This window comes from Macaca fascicularis, chromosome 8 (assembly GCF_037993035.2).
Source record: "Macaca fascicularis isolate 582-1 chromosome 8, T2T-MFA8v1.1".
Lineage (NCBI taxonomy): Eukaryota > Metazoa > Chordata > Mammalia > Primates > Cercopithecidae > Macaca > Macaca fascicularis.
In genome coordinates, this window is record NC_088382.1 from 63,797,186 (window position 1) to 63,815,782 (window position 18,597).

The following is an 18,597-nucleotide window of genomic DNA, read 5'->3' on the forward strand; positions in this document are numbered from 1 at the left end:
ATAAAACAGGGATTAACAGCATTAAAGGGATATAAATACAAAGATAACCAATAGAACACAGAAAACTTCCTAAATGCCAAAAAAGTTTAATACAAATGCAAAAAAAACACATAATAAAGAATAACATAGTAATGCACACAGTAATTATAACACAGTATGACAGTTGAGATCGAATTTCTTAGAAATATTCATAAATGTGGATGGTTTAATTCACCTATTAAAAGAAAAAGGGGTTTCAACTCACAAACAAGACCCAAATCTATACTGTATACAAAAGACTTACCTAGAACAAAATGATTCACCTAAAAAAGGGACAGGCAAATAAAGATATGCAGACAAGTAGAAACAAGAAGCCATGAGTTGCCATACCAGTATTAAAGTATAATTTAAGCCAAAATGTATTAAGTATGATAAAAGGGACACTTTTAACGATAAACACCACAATTCACTGTAAATATAACACTAATGTGTATATATGCACTACATACAGCATCCACCTTTATAAAGTGAAAACTACAAAAGATATTAGAATAGTAAAAAATGCATTTATAAGGGGGAGATGTTTAACATACCACTCTTAGTACAAAAAAAAGCAGACCAAGAAAAAAGTAGACAAAAAGTAAAGGTATAGAAAACCTGTATCCTAAATAATAACATCAGCAATAAAGTAGATCTGATAAATATAAATCAAACTTACACCCCTTAAGAATACATCTTCTCAAGTACACCTGGTACATTTATAAAATTGATCATATACTAATAAAAAAAGTATCAGTAAATTCCATAAAGTAGAAATGTTTTTAAAACATGGTAACGTTTGAAATCTTTAACAAAATGTTTTAAGCATTTCTGCCTGAAAATTAAAATATAAATATTAACCCTCTGTGAAAGGGAACACAGAAACTGAATTAAGAAAATCCTAAATCACTACATATCAGAGCTGAAGGGATATGCTTTAAGCAGTAATCAAAGGAAAATGCATATATTTAAATACTTTTCTTTTGGGGGGGGTTAGAGTTTCTCTCTTTTTGCCCAGGCAGCAGTGCAATGGCACAATCTCGTCTGACTGCAACCTCCACCTCCCAGGTTCAAGTGATCCTCCTGCCTCTCAGCCTCCCAGTAGCCGGGATTAGGCGTGCACCACCACACCTGGCTAATTTTGTATTTTCAGTTGAGAAGGGGTTTCACCATGTTGGCCAGGCTGGTCTCAAACTCTTGACCTCATGACCCACACACCTCAGACTCCCAAAGTGCTGGGATTACAGGCGTGAGCCACCATGCCCAGCCAATAATTATTTCTTCTTAATAGAAGAATTGAAATAAGTTAAAACTCCCAGTTCGAAATGCTAGAAAAAGAACAAAGTAAACAACAAAAAAGAGTAAAGGAAGAATATAATAAAGGCAAAAACAGAAATTAAGGTAGAGAACAGAAAAACTATAGATCAATTAATATGAAAATCCTGACTCTGAAAAAAATTAACAAAACAGGGGAGAAACACTAATTAATCAAGGAATAAAAAAAGCAGAAAGCACAAATAAACAAACTAAGAAATGACATGGGGACATAATATGGAAATAGAGAAAGAAAATTTGAAGCATAAGATTTAATAAGATTACACTCTTCTATGAAAATAAATGTAAAAGCTTCAATACAATAATTCCCAGAGAAAATACAGATTACCAAAATTATCACCATTTGAGATAGAAAGCCTCAAATGACCAATTTCTGTAGGAGACATAGAGAAAGCTATCAAATAATTACCCCACCAAAAACAACAGGTTCAGATGTATTCACAAGGGAATTTTGCCCAAACTTAGAGCTTGTAGTGCTAATGCTAAATAAATTGTTGCAAAGTATAGCAAATAAAGAAAAACTGCCAAATCCTTTTTATCAAGCAAGTATAATGCTGATACATAACCAAATGAAGAAAACAAAAAATAAAATTATAAACCAATTACACATATGTACACTGAGGCAAAAATCCTAAATAACAGAAAAGAAAATTCAATATCATATCAAGAAAAGAAGACACATGACCAAGTGGGATTTAACCTCAAATGCAAGGTTGGTTCAGTATTATAAAATCCATTACTATAATTCACCATATTGATATATCTACGGAGAGGGAAAAAAAGTCACTCAATTATCTATGTAGATACCCAGAAAATAATAGCCTTTGACAAAACTCAACACCTATTCTTAATAATAGCACTCAAAAACTAAGAATTGACAAGTTATTATAACCCATAAGAATTAAAAAAGTAATATTATCTGTTTTATATCCCATAAGAATTGAAAAAGTAAAATTATGTTTTTGCAAAAAGATAATTATAAAATTTTAATTAAAATTTTTTAATTAAAATGTTATAAATTTATAATTCACAAATTTTATAAATTAGAGAAAAATTCAATCACAAAATTAATTCAAATAAAAGAATTCACTAAGGTACCAAAACAGAAAATATATGGAGATCAACGACTTTCATATACATTAACAAACAAAAGTTCAGAGATAAAATGGAAGAGAAATGCTGTTTTTAACAGTAATAATTAAGATAAAATATTAAGGTATAAACTTAACAAGAAATGTTGCAAAACCATTATGTGAAAATTACAACACTCCTGAAGACACAGACACACCTAACAAATGGAAAGGCATACCTTGTCCTTGGACAGAAAAATTCAGTAATATAATGATGTCATTTCTCCCTAAGTTAACTTATAAATTTATTATTAGTTTTTTAAATACAGACAGGGTCTCACTATGTTGCCCAGGCTGGTTTCAAACTCCTGGCTTCAAGCGATCCTCCCACCTCAGCCTCCCAAGGTGCTAGGATTACAAGCACAAGCCAGTGCCAGGCCTTGTTTTGATTTTTTTTTTTAATAGTAACTTAAAGATTTAACACAACTTAGTAAAAATGCCAACAAACTTTTTCATAGATCAAATAACCTGACATTCCATTTCGTATTAAAAAAAACAACATTCAAGAATACCTGGTGGCCGGGCGCGGTGGCTCAAGCCTGTAATCCCAGCACTTTGGGAGGCCGAGGCGGGCGGATCACAAGGTCAGGAGATCGAGACCACAGTGAAACCCCGTCTCTACTAAAAATACAAAAAATTAGCCGGGCGCGGTGGCGGGCGCCTGTAGTCCCAGCTACTCAGGAGGCTGAGGCAGGAGAATGGCGGGAACCCGGGAGGCGGAGCTTGCAGTGAGCCGAGATCGCGCCACTGCACTCCAGCCTGGGCAACAGCATGAGACTCCGTCTCAAAAAAAAAAAAAAAAAAAAAAAAAAAAAAAAAAAAAAAAAGAATACCTGGTAAATTCTGGGGGGAAAAAAAACTGCAAAGGGAACTAGCTATAAGATCCTCTATCATTAAACCGGGTGGTGCTGGAACATGAATACACAGGCATTCCAGAAGCAAAGTATAAAAAGTACAGAAATAAACCTAGTTATACAGGGAGGTTTAATGTTAAAGGCAGCATCTCCAACCACTATGGCAACGACTGAAAATTTAATAAATGGTCAACTGAATGGCCATTTGGAAAACATAAAATTAGACACACACCTCTATAGACAAGAACCAACTCTAAGCAGGCCAAATGTCTAACTAAAGATGAAACTATACACGTACTAGAAAAAAACCTTGGTGAATTCCACTGTAAACTCGGGTATAAGGAAAAAAGCTTTCTATTACTCAAAATCTAGATTAAAAAACATTTGATAAATTAGACTACATAAAAAATAAAAATAAATTGTGTCACCCTGTGAAAAATGTTATAAGCTAAGACAAAAAGGGAAATAACAAACTGGGAGAAAATATTTGCACTTTGTATCAGAGATATATGACTCATATATAAAGAACTCTTAAAAATAAAATGGGCAAAGACATGAGCAAATAATTCAGGGAAAAAAAATGTAAAAGCAACCTTTAAGGTCATCTGAAGATGTTCAACCTTGGACATCATTCTGACAGGCAAAAATGTAACAGCTTGACAATGCCCTCTGTTGAGAAGGTTACAGGGAACCAGGCACTCACACCCTGCTGATGAGAATGCAAAATGGAACATCTAGCAATATCTTAACAAAACTATATATGGAGTTCCCTCTTACCCAGCAATCCCATTTCTAAGAATTTACCATGAAATATACACCCAACACAAAAATATATTTGCACAAGGTTATTCTTTGCTTCATGATTTCTAATTCTGAAATTTGGAACCAATCACAATGTCCATCATTACATCAGAGGCTGAGTAAACTATGGTACATCTACTAATGGGGTACCATGTAGTGGTCAAAAACAGAACAGGGAGATGAGATCTCTATGAACTGACATGTAATGATTTCTGGCATATTCTGTTAAGTTTTAAACAAGCAAAAAATAAGAGACTATATCTAATAAGTGTTTTATAGAAATAAGGGGGGAAATAAGAAAATATACATGGGTCTGCTTGTCTATGTTCACAGAAAAAAATCAAAAACCAATGATATTGGGCTGAGCACAGTGGCTCACACCTGTAATCCCAGCACTTTGGGAGGCCGAGGCAGGCAGATCACTTAAGGTAAGGAGTTCAAGACCACCTTGGCCAACTTGGTGAAACCCCGTCTCTACTAAAAAAAAAATACAAAAATTAGCCAGGCATGGTGCCGGATGCCTGTATCCCAGCTACTCGGGAGGCAGAGGCAGGAGAATTGCTTGAACCCAGGAGGCAGAGGTTGAGGTGAGCCGGGGTTGCGCCACTGCAGTCCAGCCTAGGCAACAGGACGGAATTCTGTCTCAAAAAAAAAAAAAAAAAAAACAATGATATTGCTGACCTACGAGAGGGAGGTGGGAATGGGCTAGGATTAGTGACATTTCTCTAAGTATATCTTTCTGTATAGTTTTGACTTTTGGAAACACGTTAATGTTTTATATACTCAAAAATAAAAAACAGGTTGGGCATGGTGGCTCACACCTGTAATCCCAGCACTTTGGGAGGCCGAGGTGGGCAGATTTACCTAAGGTCAGGAGTTTTGAGACCAGCCTGGCCAACATGGTGAAACCTCATCTCTACTAAAAATACAAAAATTATCCAGGCGTGGTGACAGGCACCTATAATCCCAGCTTCTCGGGAGGCTGAGACAGGAGAATCACTTGAACCTGGGGGGCAGAGGTTGCAGCAAGCCGAGATCACACCACTACACTCCAGCCTGGGTAACAGAGCAAGATCCTGTCTCAAAAAAATAAAAGTAATAAAAATAATAATAATGAAATGCACAAGGATGAGGAAAAAACTAAAATAGAATACAACAGAAATGACTCTTACAGTATTTCATGAAAAATACTCACTCTGAAACTTGAACATGGTATTCTGACTATATACCCTGAGTTTAAAATAAAAAACTGCAAATACTGAACGCTAGGTAAAAGGCTTGTTTTTCGTGTGTACGTGTTTTTTTCAACTCTTATTTTAGGTTCAGGGGTACATGTGCTGGCGTGTTGTATCGGTAAACTCATGTCAAGAGGGTATGTTGTACAGATTATTTCATAATCCAGGTACTAAGCCTAGTACCCAATAGTTATTTTTTTCTGATCCTCTCCCTCCTCCCACTCTCCACCCTTGAGTAGACCCCAGTGTCTGCAGTTCCCCTCTTTGTGTCCATGTGTTCTCATTGTTTAGCTCCCACTTATAATTGAGAACATGCGGTATTTGGTTTTCAGTTCCTGTGTTAGTTTACTAGTTTAGCTGGAGGATAAAGACCTCCAGCTCCATCCATGTTCCTGCAAAGGACGTGCTCTCATTCTGTTTTATGGCTGTATAGTATTCCATGGAGTATATGTACGTTTTCTTTATCCAATCTGCCACTGATGGGCATTTAGATTGATTCCATGCCTTTGCTAATGTGAATGGCACTGCAACGAACAAACACAGGCATATGTCTTTACAGTAGGACGATTTCTATTCCTTTGAGTATCCACCCAACAATGGGATTGCTGGGTCAAATGGTAGTTCTGTTTTTAGCTCTTTGAAGAATCACCACACTGCTTTTCCTCAATGATTGAGTTGTATGGGTCCACAACTCTGAAACTATTTTCTGGTATTTTAGGGTAGAACAAACAAGTAAACACACTGAGATTAAGGAACTCACAATCTCACTGTTACAGAAGAGGTACACATATGGAAAAGAGAGACAAAGAACCCTGTGGTGCCGCGCTGAAATGTAACAGGAGCTACCAGTATGTTATGGTGTTAATTTATAGATAAGAACATATGGACAGTACCTGATGATATGAGCAACCAGAAAACAGAAACTGTATGCAACTGGAAACGTTTTCAATGATAAGCAAAACTGTTCCCAAAAGGAACAAAAGCACCGAACCTCCAGGGCCCAGCACTGGCCTAGAACATATGAGCACTGAAATGTGTTGACTGATTGAATGAGAAGAAGTTGTATCATCCGTAAGTACACAGAGAGTCCAGAAAGCCTCAGGTGATATAGCAAGCTTTGCTGGCATTCAACAAAAAACTCTGAGGTATCCGGGAAAAACATATATACTGATTACTTGGTATTCTGAAAAATAAAAATAGCCTGTGTGTGGGTATCTCTGTCTTTAGCTCTATTAGCAAATTACAACCCACATAAATAAGAAAAATATATTATTATACTCTAGAAGAAAACCAATGTTCTAAGTGAAATCTCACCAAAAATGCTGCTACTGTGAGGTATGCAAAAAAATGAAGTCACCAATGTGTTAAGTAAAGAATATACCTACCTGCAGCATATCATCCACCATAGTTAGTATATACTGAACCGTCTGTTCTTTGCAGATATGAGTCATCAGATTTATAAATGTTTTAGCACACTAAAAAAAATGAAATTAAGGTTATTGTTTTTATTTGCAAATACAACATTTCAATGGAACTTCAGTAAAACATTGTTTCTCTTTCATAAATTAGAATACAAATACTATTAACTAACAAATTTTACTTACAGAAAACATATACCTCTTACAAATATTGTGATGAAGTATGGGAAGACCTTACTAGACTTGCATCAGCTTGTTAACATTTCTAGTGATAAGTTTCAGAATGTTTACTATATTTAAATAGATACACTGAGCCACTAATAACTCTTGATTACCAATGACAGCATAAAGTTATATAGGCAATCAAAAATTACAACTGGTTTTGAGTATTTCATTTGTTGTACTTAAAGGGAACAGAACACAAAAGCAACAAGAGTACGGGAGATTGGAATCAAAGGCCCTGACTAGTCTCCATTCTACAGCGTATCAACTACATGACAACCTCTCCTTAATTCAATAAAAACTGGAGCCAACAATGTATTACCTACCAACTTCCCCAGGATTGTTGTAAGAATCAGACCAATTTGTATATGGACTCCTTTAGCCAGTGAGGCCTCCCTGATAGGCAGCAGAATTGGACCTTATTATGGGGCCAGGCTCTAAATTCAGCATATAAATCAAATAGGGTACAAATCAAAACATTCTATAAAATCCCTTAAATCACTCCCCAAAAAACATAGTTTTAAGTACTCAACATCATTCAGTAATAGGTTTGGAGTCATATATTGAAAAACTTCCGGCCGGGCGCGGTGGCTCAAGCCTGTAATCCCAGCACTTTGGGAGGCCGAGGCGGGCGGATCACAAGGTCAGGAGATCGAGACCACAGTGAAACCCCGTCTCTACTAAAAATACAAAAAATTAGCCGGGCGCGGTGGCGGGCGCCTGTAGTCCCAGCCACTCAGGAGGCTGAGGCAGGAGAATGGCGGGAACCCGGGAGGCGGAGCTTGCAGTGAGCCGAGATCGCGCCACTGCACTCCAGCCTGGGCAACAGCGTGAGACTCCGTCTCAAAAAAAAAAAAAAAAAAAAAAAAAAAAAAAAAAAAAGAAAAACTTCCCTACCCTAAGGATGTATAAATTAAAGTGTATTTCACTTGGTATTCATTCATTCATTCATTCATTCAATAAATCCCCAATGTAACAAACAGTATGTGATAAAAATCATGCTATAAAAAAATAGAGACCTTATCAAAATCATACTCATCCTACAACTTACGCCTATCTATGAAACATGTGCTCCATGGATAGACAGCCCACTCACCACACTGAATATAAAAAGTTAACAGTAACAAATAATTGGGTTTTTTAATCAAAACATTAAAGTGGAAACACTTTAACCTCTTTAAGCAAAAATAAAACAAAAAGATGTAAGTTGCCCAAGGTATTACTGTCAGAACTCTTCAGATATACTGCCATTTTGTTAGGATAAAAAGCTTCCTGGCAACTGCCGCATAAAAGGCCCATCACACCAGACACTGCTATTAAGAAATAACTGTTTTTGTACACTTACTAAGAAACAAGTTTTAAAAAAAATGAGGAAAAAAAAAAAAAAGAAAGGGCTGTTTTAACTCCTAACTTCTTAAGGAAAAAGTCTTGTCTTATGAACATACATCCCCAGTCTCACCAGGCACATGGCAGGGACTCAGTGTGCATGTGCTGAACAAACAGTGAATGAGCTTCATGTTCCATTACACATGCAGTCGGGGTGGGGAAGCTTTTTCAAAGGATGACACCAACAGCAGACATCACAAAGGAAAGGAAGAACTAGATTTCATCGTACAATGTAAACTTCAATATGGCAAAGAGCCCCATAAACCAAGTTAAAAATTCAACAAACAAGCTGAGGAAATATGGCATGCACAAAGCTGGTACACTTAAAACACAAAGGAATCTGACAAATCAGTAAGATTCATAAACACTTCCATAGAAAAGTAAATAAAAAACATACAGCCATGTGTCGCTTAACAACGGGGAAAGTTCTGAGAAATTCATCATTAGGCTATTTCCTTGTTGTGTGAACATCCTAGAGTGTACATACACAAACCCAGATGGTAGTGTCTACCACACACCTAGGCTATATGGTAGAACCCATGGCTCCACACCTGTACGGTATGTAACTATCCTGAATACTATAGGCAACTGTAACATAATGGTAAGTATTCTTGTGTCTAAACATAGTTAAACATAGAAAACGTGCAGTAAAAACATGGTAGTATAATCTTACAAGACCACTGTTGCATACACAGTTCGACACTTACCAAAACATCCAAAACATCATTATGTGGTCAGTGCATGACAGTATAGAAGCAATTGATATGGATACAAAAGGTGCCAAAAACCATCTGAAAATGTGTAACACTATTACGTTAAGATACTACCTTTTACCTATCGAAATGACCAAAAGATGAATGGCTAGACCCAGAGTGGGTGCTGGAGCAGGGGCATGGGCCCTCTCACATACTGCTGGCAGGATCTGCAAACTGGTACAATCTATCAAGAGGGCATTTTCATTATGTCAAAACTCTCACATGCTCAAAGAGTTTAATCAATAATTACACCTTTTTTTTAATATATATTTTTAGTAGAGACGAAGTTTTACCATGTTGGCCAGGCTGTTTTCGAACTCCTGACCTCAAGTGATCTGCCCGCTTCAGTCTCCCAAAGTGCTGGGATTACAGGTGTGAGCCACTGCACCCAGCCAGATAATTGCACTTCTCAAATTAATTAAAAAGAGATTACTAACTATTCATCTCAAAACAGAAAAAAAAAGGAAGTAGCCAAAATATGCAACAGTATAGAATTAGTTTAGATCACTATGGTTCATCCATTAAATGGAAAATTACACAATGGAACTTCCCATAAATGGGAAATAATAATAAATTAATTATTTTAAATACCAGAGAAATATCTTTACAGGCATGGTAGGAGAGGGAAGAATATACAATCAAATGAAAAGAATAAAGATATGTACATATCACCCCTTTTTGTAAAAAGTTCACATTTATAGAAATAAGTGTGTAAGTTATTTTACACACAGAAAAATATTTAGAGAGGTATACACTAAATGTTAACAAGCCACCTTGAACAGAGCAATATCAGGTAGAATAACTTTTTTCTTTTGCTTAATAGTATTTTATTTTTCTACAATAAACTTACCATGAAAGAAGGTAAAACATCAACATATGTAACTAAACATTTTAAACTACTGTATAAAAAAAAACTCCACAACACTTCAAAGATACATAGTAAAAAAGGAACTATGTTTGCTATAAATGTGGCACAGTAATAGATTTTGATGTAAAAAGACTGTTTATCAAAAAGTAACTAAACCTTATAGATTAAAATAAAAAGAATGCCCACCCAAAAACATTTTCAAAGGACATAAAATACTTAATAAATCAATGGGAAAATAACGTAATCCCATGTCATCAAAGTGATATCCCTTTTAACTTAGCAAATTCAAAGATTTTCAATTATATTAGGTATTTCAAACATTACTAGTAAGAATACCAAGTGGAAAAAATTCCCTAAAAAAAGTTAAGCAACTTTTAAAACTTAATATACTCTGAAACCAGTAATTTCCTTTCCAGAAATCTGCCTTCTACGTGTATATGCTAACAAAATATTCAGAAATACAGAAAAGGATGAAGGTAAACATACTCAATATAACGTTTTTTTCCAAATTAACAAAAAAACTGGAAGTCACTTATAATCACTAAGATTTTTCTAAACTTTTGGATGACACGGGGAAGTATTCATTATATAATGTTTATTGATCACCTGGCTGCCTTCAGTTTGAAGCATCTCTTGCTTCTCTTCAGGGCTTCGTTTCATTTCAAACCTCTGAATAAACTCACAATCTTCAGCAGAAATCATCTGTCCCCTAGAAAGTAAGAATAAGATATTTCATTCAGTAAGAGATCAATATGCAAGCAAGTGATAGAGGAACTTTCAGTCTTTCTCTTCTCTCCTTGGCAGCAAACCACAAGGGCTGACGCAATGGCCCTGGCATCAGACAGACTTGGATTCAATGCTTAGTTTCACCACAAATAAGACAGTGTGAACTCTCTGGAACCTGAGATAATTTATCCACAAAATGCGAACAACAATCACATTGCCTCTAAGGGGCTGTATTGAGGATAAAATTATATTCACATAAGCTGGTCAGTAGCATGTGGCAAATAGTAGGCACTCAGTAAAATGTCACCTCTCAGCATTACCCAGTGTCTCACCGTTATTCCCCCTCTCAAGCCAAACAACTCACATGGCTATCTAATTTATCAAGTTCAAAGCCACTTCATATGCATTTCTATGGCCATTTTTCTCTAGTATATTCTTTCCCTCCAGACGGAAAAAAAAAAAAAACTGATTTTCCTCCTCTGGAAAATAACTCTCCATCCTGACCCCACACTCTCCTATTTTCCTCCATCTCTTCCAGGGGTCACTTCATCACTGGCTCTTCACCCTTCAAGGCTCCTCCCCAGCACTCAATCACTGAAATCTTGCTTTTGATTTCCAAACTCCTTCCTGTGAGAGATTCAATCAAGAGTCCCATCTACCCTCCCTCCCAATCATCTCCACTGTCTTCTACCTCCAGAGATAGTCTTACCATTTTCAAATTCAGCATCATCTTCCTGTCATCTTCCCTGTCATCCCCAGTGAAGATGATATCCTGCTGTCATCTTCCCCAGTGGTGATGATGCTGAATTTGAAAATGGTAAGACTATCTCTGGAGGTAGAAGAAACACAGCTCAACCTTCCCAACTTCTCCACTCCTCAGGGACTCAAACTACCATAGGCAAACCCCCATCCTAATCTCTAAATACAAACCCTTCCTTGTCTAAAAGCTGTGTCAGCAGAACAGCCTTGCTAGCCCCCCGTAAGACTCTGGGCACTGCACGATTCATTCAAGTCAACTCCTTTAAGCCACCAGTGTGGTAGGAAAAGCACAGCATTTGAGTCAATATGGGGAAGAGCTCCAGTTCCAGGCGCGAAAGCTTAGCAAGTCACTATTCATCTGACCACTATTCACACCAGTAAAACAGCAACTATGAAACTACCTGCCCTAGTCCACTAGGTGGTTATGCAGATTAAATGAAAAAATATAAGAAAAAGCACTTGCTATATATTAGAACATGGGTAAGAGCAAGTGTAAAATTAAAAAATTTTGTAACGTATTTTCCTGTTGAAACAACACCAATATAGTTTTTTTGGTTTTTTGTTTGTTTGTTTGTTTTTGAGATGGAGTCTCACTCTGTTGTCAGGCTGGAGTGCAGTGGCGCGATCTCAGCTCACTGCAACCTCCGCCTCCTGGGTTCAAACCATTCTCCTGCCTCAGCCTCCCGAGTGGCTGGGACTACAGGCTCATGCCACCAAGCCCAGCTAATTTTTGTATTTTTAGCAGAAACGGGGTTTCACCATATTGGCCAGGCTGCTCTCGAACTCCTGATCTCGTGATCCACCCGCCTCAGCCTCCCAAAGTGCTGGGATTGCAGGTGTGAGCCACTGCACCCGACCCCAATATAGTTTTTACCTCAGTAGTTTAAAAAATTGTCCCTCCTCTCCTTAGCCCAAATATTTTGAGGGACTGGTACTCTATGAAACCCATTCAGAGAAACACTGAATGTAAAGCAGGTTCCCGCTATGCACAGTTAGGCTGGGTGCAGTGGCTCACGCCTGTAATCCCAGCACTTTGAGAGGCCGAGATGGGGGGATCCCTTGAACACAGGAGTTTAAGACAAGCCTGGGCAAAACAGTGAGATCCTCATCTCTACAAAAAATAAAGTAACAAAATAAGTTGGGTGTGGTGGCACACTCCTGTAGTACCAGCTACTTGGGAGGCTGAGGCAGGAGGATCACTTGAGCCCAGAAGGCAGAAGTTGCAGTGAGCTGAAATTACATCACTGCACTCCAGTTTGGGTGACACAGTGAGACCCTGTCTCAAAAAAAAAGGCATAGTTATAGAAGGATGGCCCACTTCCAGAGCTGTCCTGGGTCAGGCTCCCAGAGCTGAGCCCTGAGATGAAGATTCACGTACAAGTGACTTATGAAAGAAGAGCCCCCAGGAGAGGCCAGGGAAAGCATGGAGGGCACAGGACACTGAAGCAAAAAAAACTCAGCAGGATTCAAGCAAAGAACCCAGGATAGCTTTCCCTGAGCCCACAGGAGAGCCTGGTAAGGTGAGGCACTCAGAACTGTTCCCTCCCCAAGAGAAGGGACCTGAACTTGCATATGTCCTGCTACTTCTACCCTTAATCCCACCCTCTTCCAAAGAAGACCTTGATTATTACACATTCAAAAATCTATCAGTGTCCCTTCTGGGTTTTGTACACACCACTGCTATATGCCAAATTGTTTTGTATAGTTCAAATTTGCTTCCGGACTTTATACTTCACTGTTCTGTCCTCTTATATCAATTTCACAGTTTTAAGCACTGTAACTTTGTTTTCACACATGCTTACATTTTAACATTTTTAAACTATTCTCAAGCATTTATTTTTTTCAACAATTTCTTAATTACCAACCCAAAGGAGAATTTTGTCTTTCTAGATCTCTCTGAGGCAGGTGATACTATGACTATGTCTTGACACTCTCTTCCTTAGCTTCCAGATTCTTCGCATCCCACTGAAGTCACTCATCTTCACTGCTCCCTGCGCCTCAGCTACTATGAAACGCTCTCTTCATTTCTCACTCCACCTCCTGCACTGAACTCTGGCACGATCTCCCCCAGTCCCCACTCATCTCCTCTCACAGATGGCAGAGGCACTCCAGACCCTACAGGCACAGAACTGAGATTGTTAATCCCAAAGGCTAGAAGTTGGAAGCAAAAACAGACATTTTGCCCACTTTCCATTCTGGCTAAGCACTTCACATACCAGTCAGGAAAAAAAGCACTCTGCATCCTGGGGTAGACTAAGATAACAAGGTCATCCAGTCTAGATCTGGCCCCAAAATAAATGAAATGTTAAGCATACCCATAACCCTGAACTCCCTAGATGAAAGCAATTTTACCCCTAAATTTTGCTATGCTGATATGTAAAGAGATGTCACAACCTCTGTGAAGAAAATCATGTCAAAAGGTGGTGGTTTTTCTACCATGAAGAAGGTATACCATGAAGGCTACACTTGGTAACCTTATAATTTTGCAGCTTTCTTTTCTATTTAAATAACTGTTTCTTATTTGTCAAGCCACTCGCTAACCTTTTTCTTTCCTTGTTTAAGTTATTTTCTCTCTGGGTCTTCCTTTGACATTTCCATAATCCAGCAGGTTCGGGGCTCTGGTGTCTTCTATAATGACCCACAGCTAATCAGGCACCAGATCTAATAATCTTCCCCTTAAAACTACTCTCCTCTCTACTTCCCTGCCTCTGAAGTAGCTCAGCACTAGGACAACCTTCCACCAGTGGATTTCCCTACTTCCAATCCAACCTTCTTCAAAACCATCTTCTTACCTACTACCAGGGGGCCTTCTCAAGTATATATGGGGTCATATTATTCCCTTTGGACTGTGAGTTCTACCTAGCACTTAGGCAGAGGCATTCAGTAAAAATATTTAAAATCAATTGACTAATTAAAACCTATATAATCATGCACGTGTTACTTAACCTATCTGAACAGTTATCTACTTATCTTTAAAAGAGAATAGGATAGAAGCCAGCATGGTGGCTCACGCCTGTAATCCCAGCACTTTGGGAGACCGAGCTGGATGGATCACCTGAGGTCAGGAGTTCGAGACCAGCCTGGCCAACATAGTGAAACTCTGTCTCTACTAAAAATACAAAAATTAGCCGGGTGTGGTGGCAGGTGCCTGTAATCCCAGCTACTCGGGAGGCTGAGGCAGGAGAATCACTTGAACCCGAGAGGCGGAGGTTGCAGTTAGCCGAGAATGCGTCATTATACTCCAGCCTGGGCGACAAGAGTGAAACTCCGTTTCAAAAAAAAAGAGATTAATAGGATAGAAAAACCTATGTCACTGTATTTCTATGAAAATGTTAAATAGGATGTTAGTGACCAAGCATGTTACATCCTTTTCCAAATACTCATCTCCACCAATTCCTGATAAGCACAATACACCATTCATAATTTAGTCAACTAATATTAACTGGCAGCCTGCTACGTGCTAGGCACCTTTAAGAACAGTTGACACAGCAATAAATTAGAGACCCCTCTTTTGAGCCTGCACTCCAGTGAGGAAAACAGAAAATACGCAAATACAAAAACAAATAATCTTGAAAACACACACACACATTATAATGCTGAGGCTGTAAATGCTATGAAAAAAAAAAAAAACCAGTCCAGGTAGAGGGTTTGTGAGATCGCCTATGCAGTCACACGAATGAAGTGAGTGAAGAGACCAAAGAATCTAAGGGTGGAACTTCTGGAGAGACAGACACACAGGTCCAAGGAGCTGAAGTTTGCTATGTGAGAAAGATCAAGAAGGCGGGAGCTAGAGAGCTGTGAGTGAGGCGGCATGATCAGACCTGTATTTTTTTGAAATCACTCTTGCAGTTCTGTGAAGAATTGCTCCTACTGAGGCAGCAAGGATAGCAGAGAGAGAGAGCAGGCAACAGGCAATAACAACAGAGCACATGCGAGGGGAACACAACAGGCACAAGGCAGGAGCTGCAGACAAAGGGGTACACTCAGATTCGAGGAATCTTTTGGACACAGAGCTGGAAGAATGTGTTGATGGGTTGAACATGGACTGTGAGCAAAAGGGAAGAAACAAGGATGGCCCCAAGGTTTCTGGCCTCCAAAGTTGGTAAATAAAGAAGCCTGGAGAGAGCCACACTGAACCACCTGAAACTCCTAAGCACTGCATGTCTTCCCAGGCCTCAGCTCCCTGCCTGGACCTCCCTTCCTGGATAACTCCAGCTGTTTTTCGGCCTGGACAACTCCTGTTACTGTCTTTTTGTTTTTTTTTTTTTTTTTTGAGTCAGAGTCTTGCTCTGTTGCCCAGACTGGAGTGCAGTGGTGTGACCTTGGCTCACTGCAACCTCCGCCTCCTGGGTTCAAGCGATTCTCCTGCCTCAGCCTCCCAAGCAGCTGGGATTACAGGCACCTGCCACCACACCTGGCTAATTTTTTTGTATTTTTAGTAGAGACGAGGTTTCACTATGTTGGCCAGGCTGGTCTCAAACTCCTGACCTCAGATGATCCACCCACCTTGGCCCCCCAAAGGGCTGGGATTACAGATGTCAGCCACTGTGCCTGGCCTCCTGTGAGTGTCTTTATGCCTGAGTGTCTGAGAAAACTCCCCGAATACTCCCAGCATTTATTAGCTCCCACTTTTTGCTGTGTATTTCCTTTTGTTGTAAATATATATACTTTATATATTTCTCTATCTTAACATTTAGCACAATTTGTTATTTAATGTGGTAAAAGTCTGTTTCCTCATGAGATTTAAACTCATGAGCAAGGATGGTATTTTATAATTCTTGTATCCTCAAGGTATAGTTTTACCAGATTCCAGTTTGACTAGAACACAGCCATACACATTCATTTATGTACCATCTATTTATTAAGAAAAAGTTTAATCAAATATAAATGCATGTTTCAAATATTGTATTTTCATAATAATATGTTAATTTGTGAAGGGCAAAAGTATACTGGGCTCTCGACACTGGGGGATGCTTCCACAGGTCTTATTATTTCAGTATAGACTGTGATAGAAGATTCACTGATTCTCCCTGTGTTGGTTCCAGCCCCCAACAATCTGTAAGCTCTTTTACGAGAGACACATTTCACACCCACTAGTGCTCACACGTCAACAGGCTCAACAGGCCCACAGTTAACATTTGGCGAACACTTGCCCACAGACCTACAGAGTGGAGGGGTTTTACAAAAGAAATTTGTGAGATGGACAACAGAACAAAAGACAGATACATAGGAAAAACGGAAAATACAACATAAGTCATAGACCATGGGTAATGAAGAACAGAAATAAACCAATTTTTAAAACTCCATGTAACTAAAAACATTCCAAACACCAATGTTGGGGGAGCTCTGGCCAGTCCACCAGTGCTTTATGATCAACAATATTATTCTATGTAGGCTATAAGCAGATCCAGACTTTATAAACATAAAACTCCCTGTCCTCTAGTCTAAATGCACTCTGGACTAAATAAATTAAGAAACAGAGCTCAGAATCCTAATTTCACAGGGAATTTAAACAATTACACAGACGGTGATGAACAGAGAAAACATCAGTAAGTCTCCCCCGCTCCTGTCCTTCAGTCAGCGGCCCCACAATAACCCAGTTCCTTAAAGTAGGAATCTAGAAGCCATCCGAGACTTCTCTTTCACCCCCACACATCAAATCAATCACTAAGACTCTCAAATCTATCCAGTTCTGTCTATTCCAATACCTTAATTACTCTAGGCTTATCACCTACAAACTCAACTCACCCTTTATGCTGCGGGTAGAACAATTCAATCAAGAGGCAGATATGGTCTTCTAACTCCCAGCTACAAGATTCATTGGTTTCCAACACCTACAGCTCCTTGGAAAATGGTGAATTATCTCAAAAAGAGGGCTCTGGGACACACACTCCTACCTGCATTCTATCATTTTCATCTCTTTTACATGCTGACTTCACATCAATCATGGGTTTCACAGCTTAAAAATCAGCTTGAAAAGCACTGACTGACAGGATCAAGTCCAAACTCCTTCCAACCACACACCCACACACAGCACCTTCATGATCGGCCGCTGGCTGCCTCTCTAGCCTCAGCTCTCTGCATTGCTTGCCTCCAAAACATGTATGACTCCCACCCAGTGTGCTGTTTTTGCTTCCCTGCCTTTGCTCACAGTATCTGTTCTATTCCCAAGGCTGCTCCTACTTGCCACATGGCTAAACACCCATCATCCTCAAACACTCAGTTCAGGGACCAGCCCCTTCAGGAAAATTTCCAGGGGGTAGAATTAGTTGTCTTTTTTATGTGCACTTGCCAGTCCCTGTGCATCTTTCTATTACCGCAGTTAACACTGAATTAGGGCCGGGTGCGGTGGCTCACACCTGTAATCCCAGCACTTTGGGAGACGAAGGTGGGACAGATCACGAGGTCAGGAGTTTGAGACCAGCCTGACCAACATGGTGAAACCCCGTCTCTACTAAAAATACAAAAAAATTAGGCAGGCGAGGTGTCTGGTGCCTGTAATCCCAGCTACTCAGGAGACTGAGGAAGGAGAATCACTTGAATCCGGGAGGCAGAGGATGCAGTGAGCCAAGACCACCCCACTGCACTCCAGCCTAGGCAACAGAGCGAGACTCCATCTCAAAAACAACAAAAAAATACTGAATTAAAATGATCCATTAATATATCTGACTTCCCTACTAGAGCTTTAGTTCCTCTAGGGATAGTACTCTATATAGAACTTTTGTAGCCTCAAAGCCTGGAAAAATGCCTCAAACTTGGTAGGTAATCAATAAATGTTTGATAAGTGATTAAATTAACAGAAATTAAAGGATCATTTTTGTACATTATACATCCCTCCTACAACAATACAAACTATTAATACTAATATAAAATTAACACTAATATAAAACTACAGATTCCTCAATCTGTTTTTCAAAATGCATATGCAAATCTGAACTGAATTCCTTGGTAACTCAATTATAAATATACCAAAATAAATATGAAGTCAATAAAATATGGTCAAGAATGGCCGGGCGCGGTGGCTCAAGCCTGTAATCCCAGCACTTTGGGAGGCCGAGACGGGCGGATCACGAGGTCAGGAGATCGAGAC

At 39.0% G+C, this 18,597-nt stretch overlaps 1 protein-coding gene across 4 annotated transcripts in view; it reads right to left on the reverse strand.

Moving 5' to 3' along the window:
• The window catches only part of ATP6V1H (ATPase H+ transporting V1 subunit H), a 120,640-nt gene that overhangs the window by 99,402 nt on the left and 2,641 nt on the right, over positions 1-18,597 (reverse strand). For all 4 annotated transcript variants that reach the window (XM_073998814.1, XM_045398253.2, XM_065519219.1 and 1 more), the window contains exons 3-4: positions 10,629-10,731; positions 6,759-6,848 (exon numbers count right to left, since the gene is read on the reverse strand). In XM_073998814.1, coding sequence (XP_073854915.1) covers positions 6,759-6,848; positions 10,629-10,731 — 193 coding nt within the window. The remainder of the gene's footprint in view (positions 1-6,758; positions 6,849-10,628; positions 10,732-18,597) is intronic.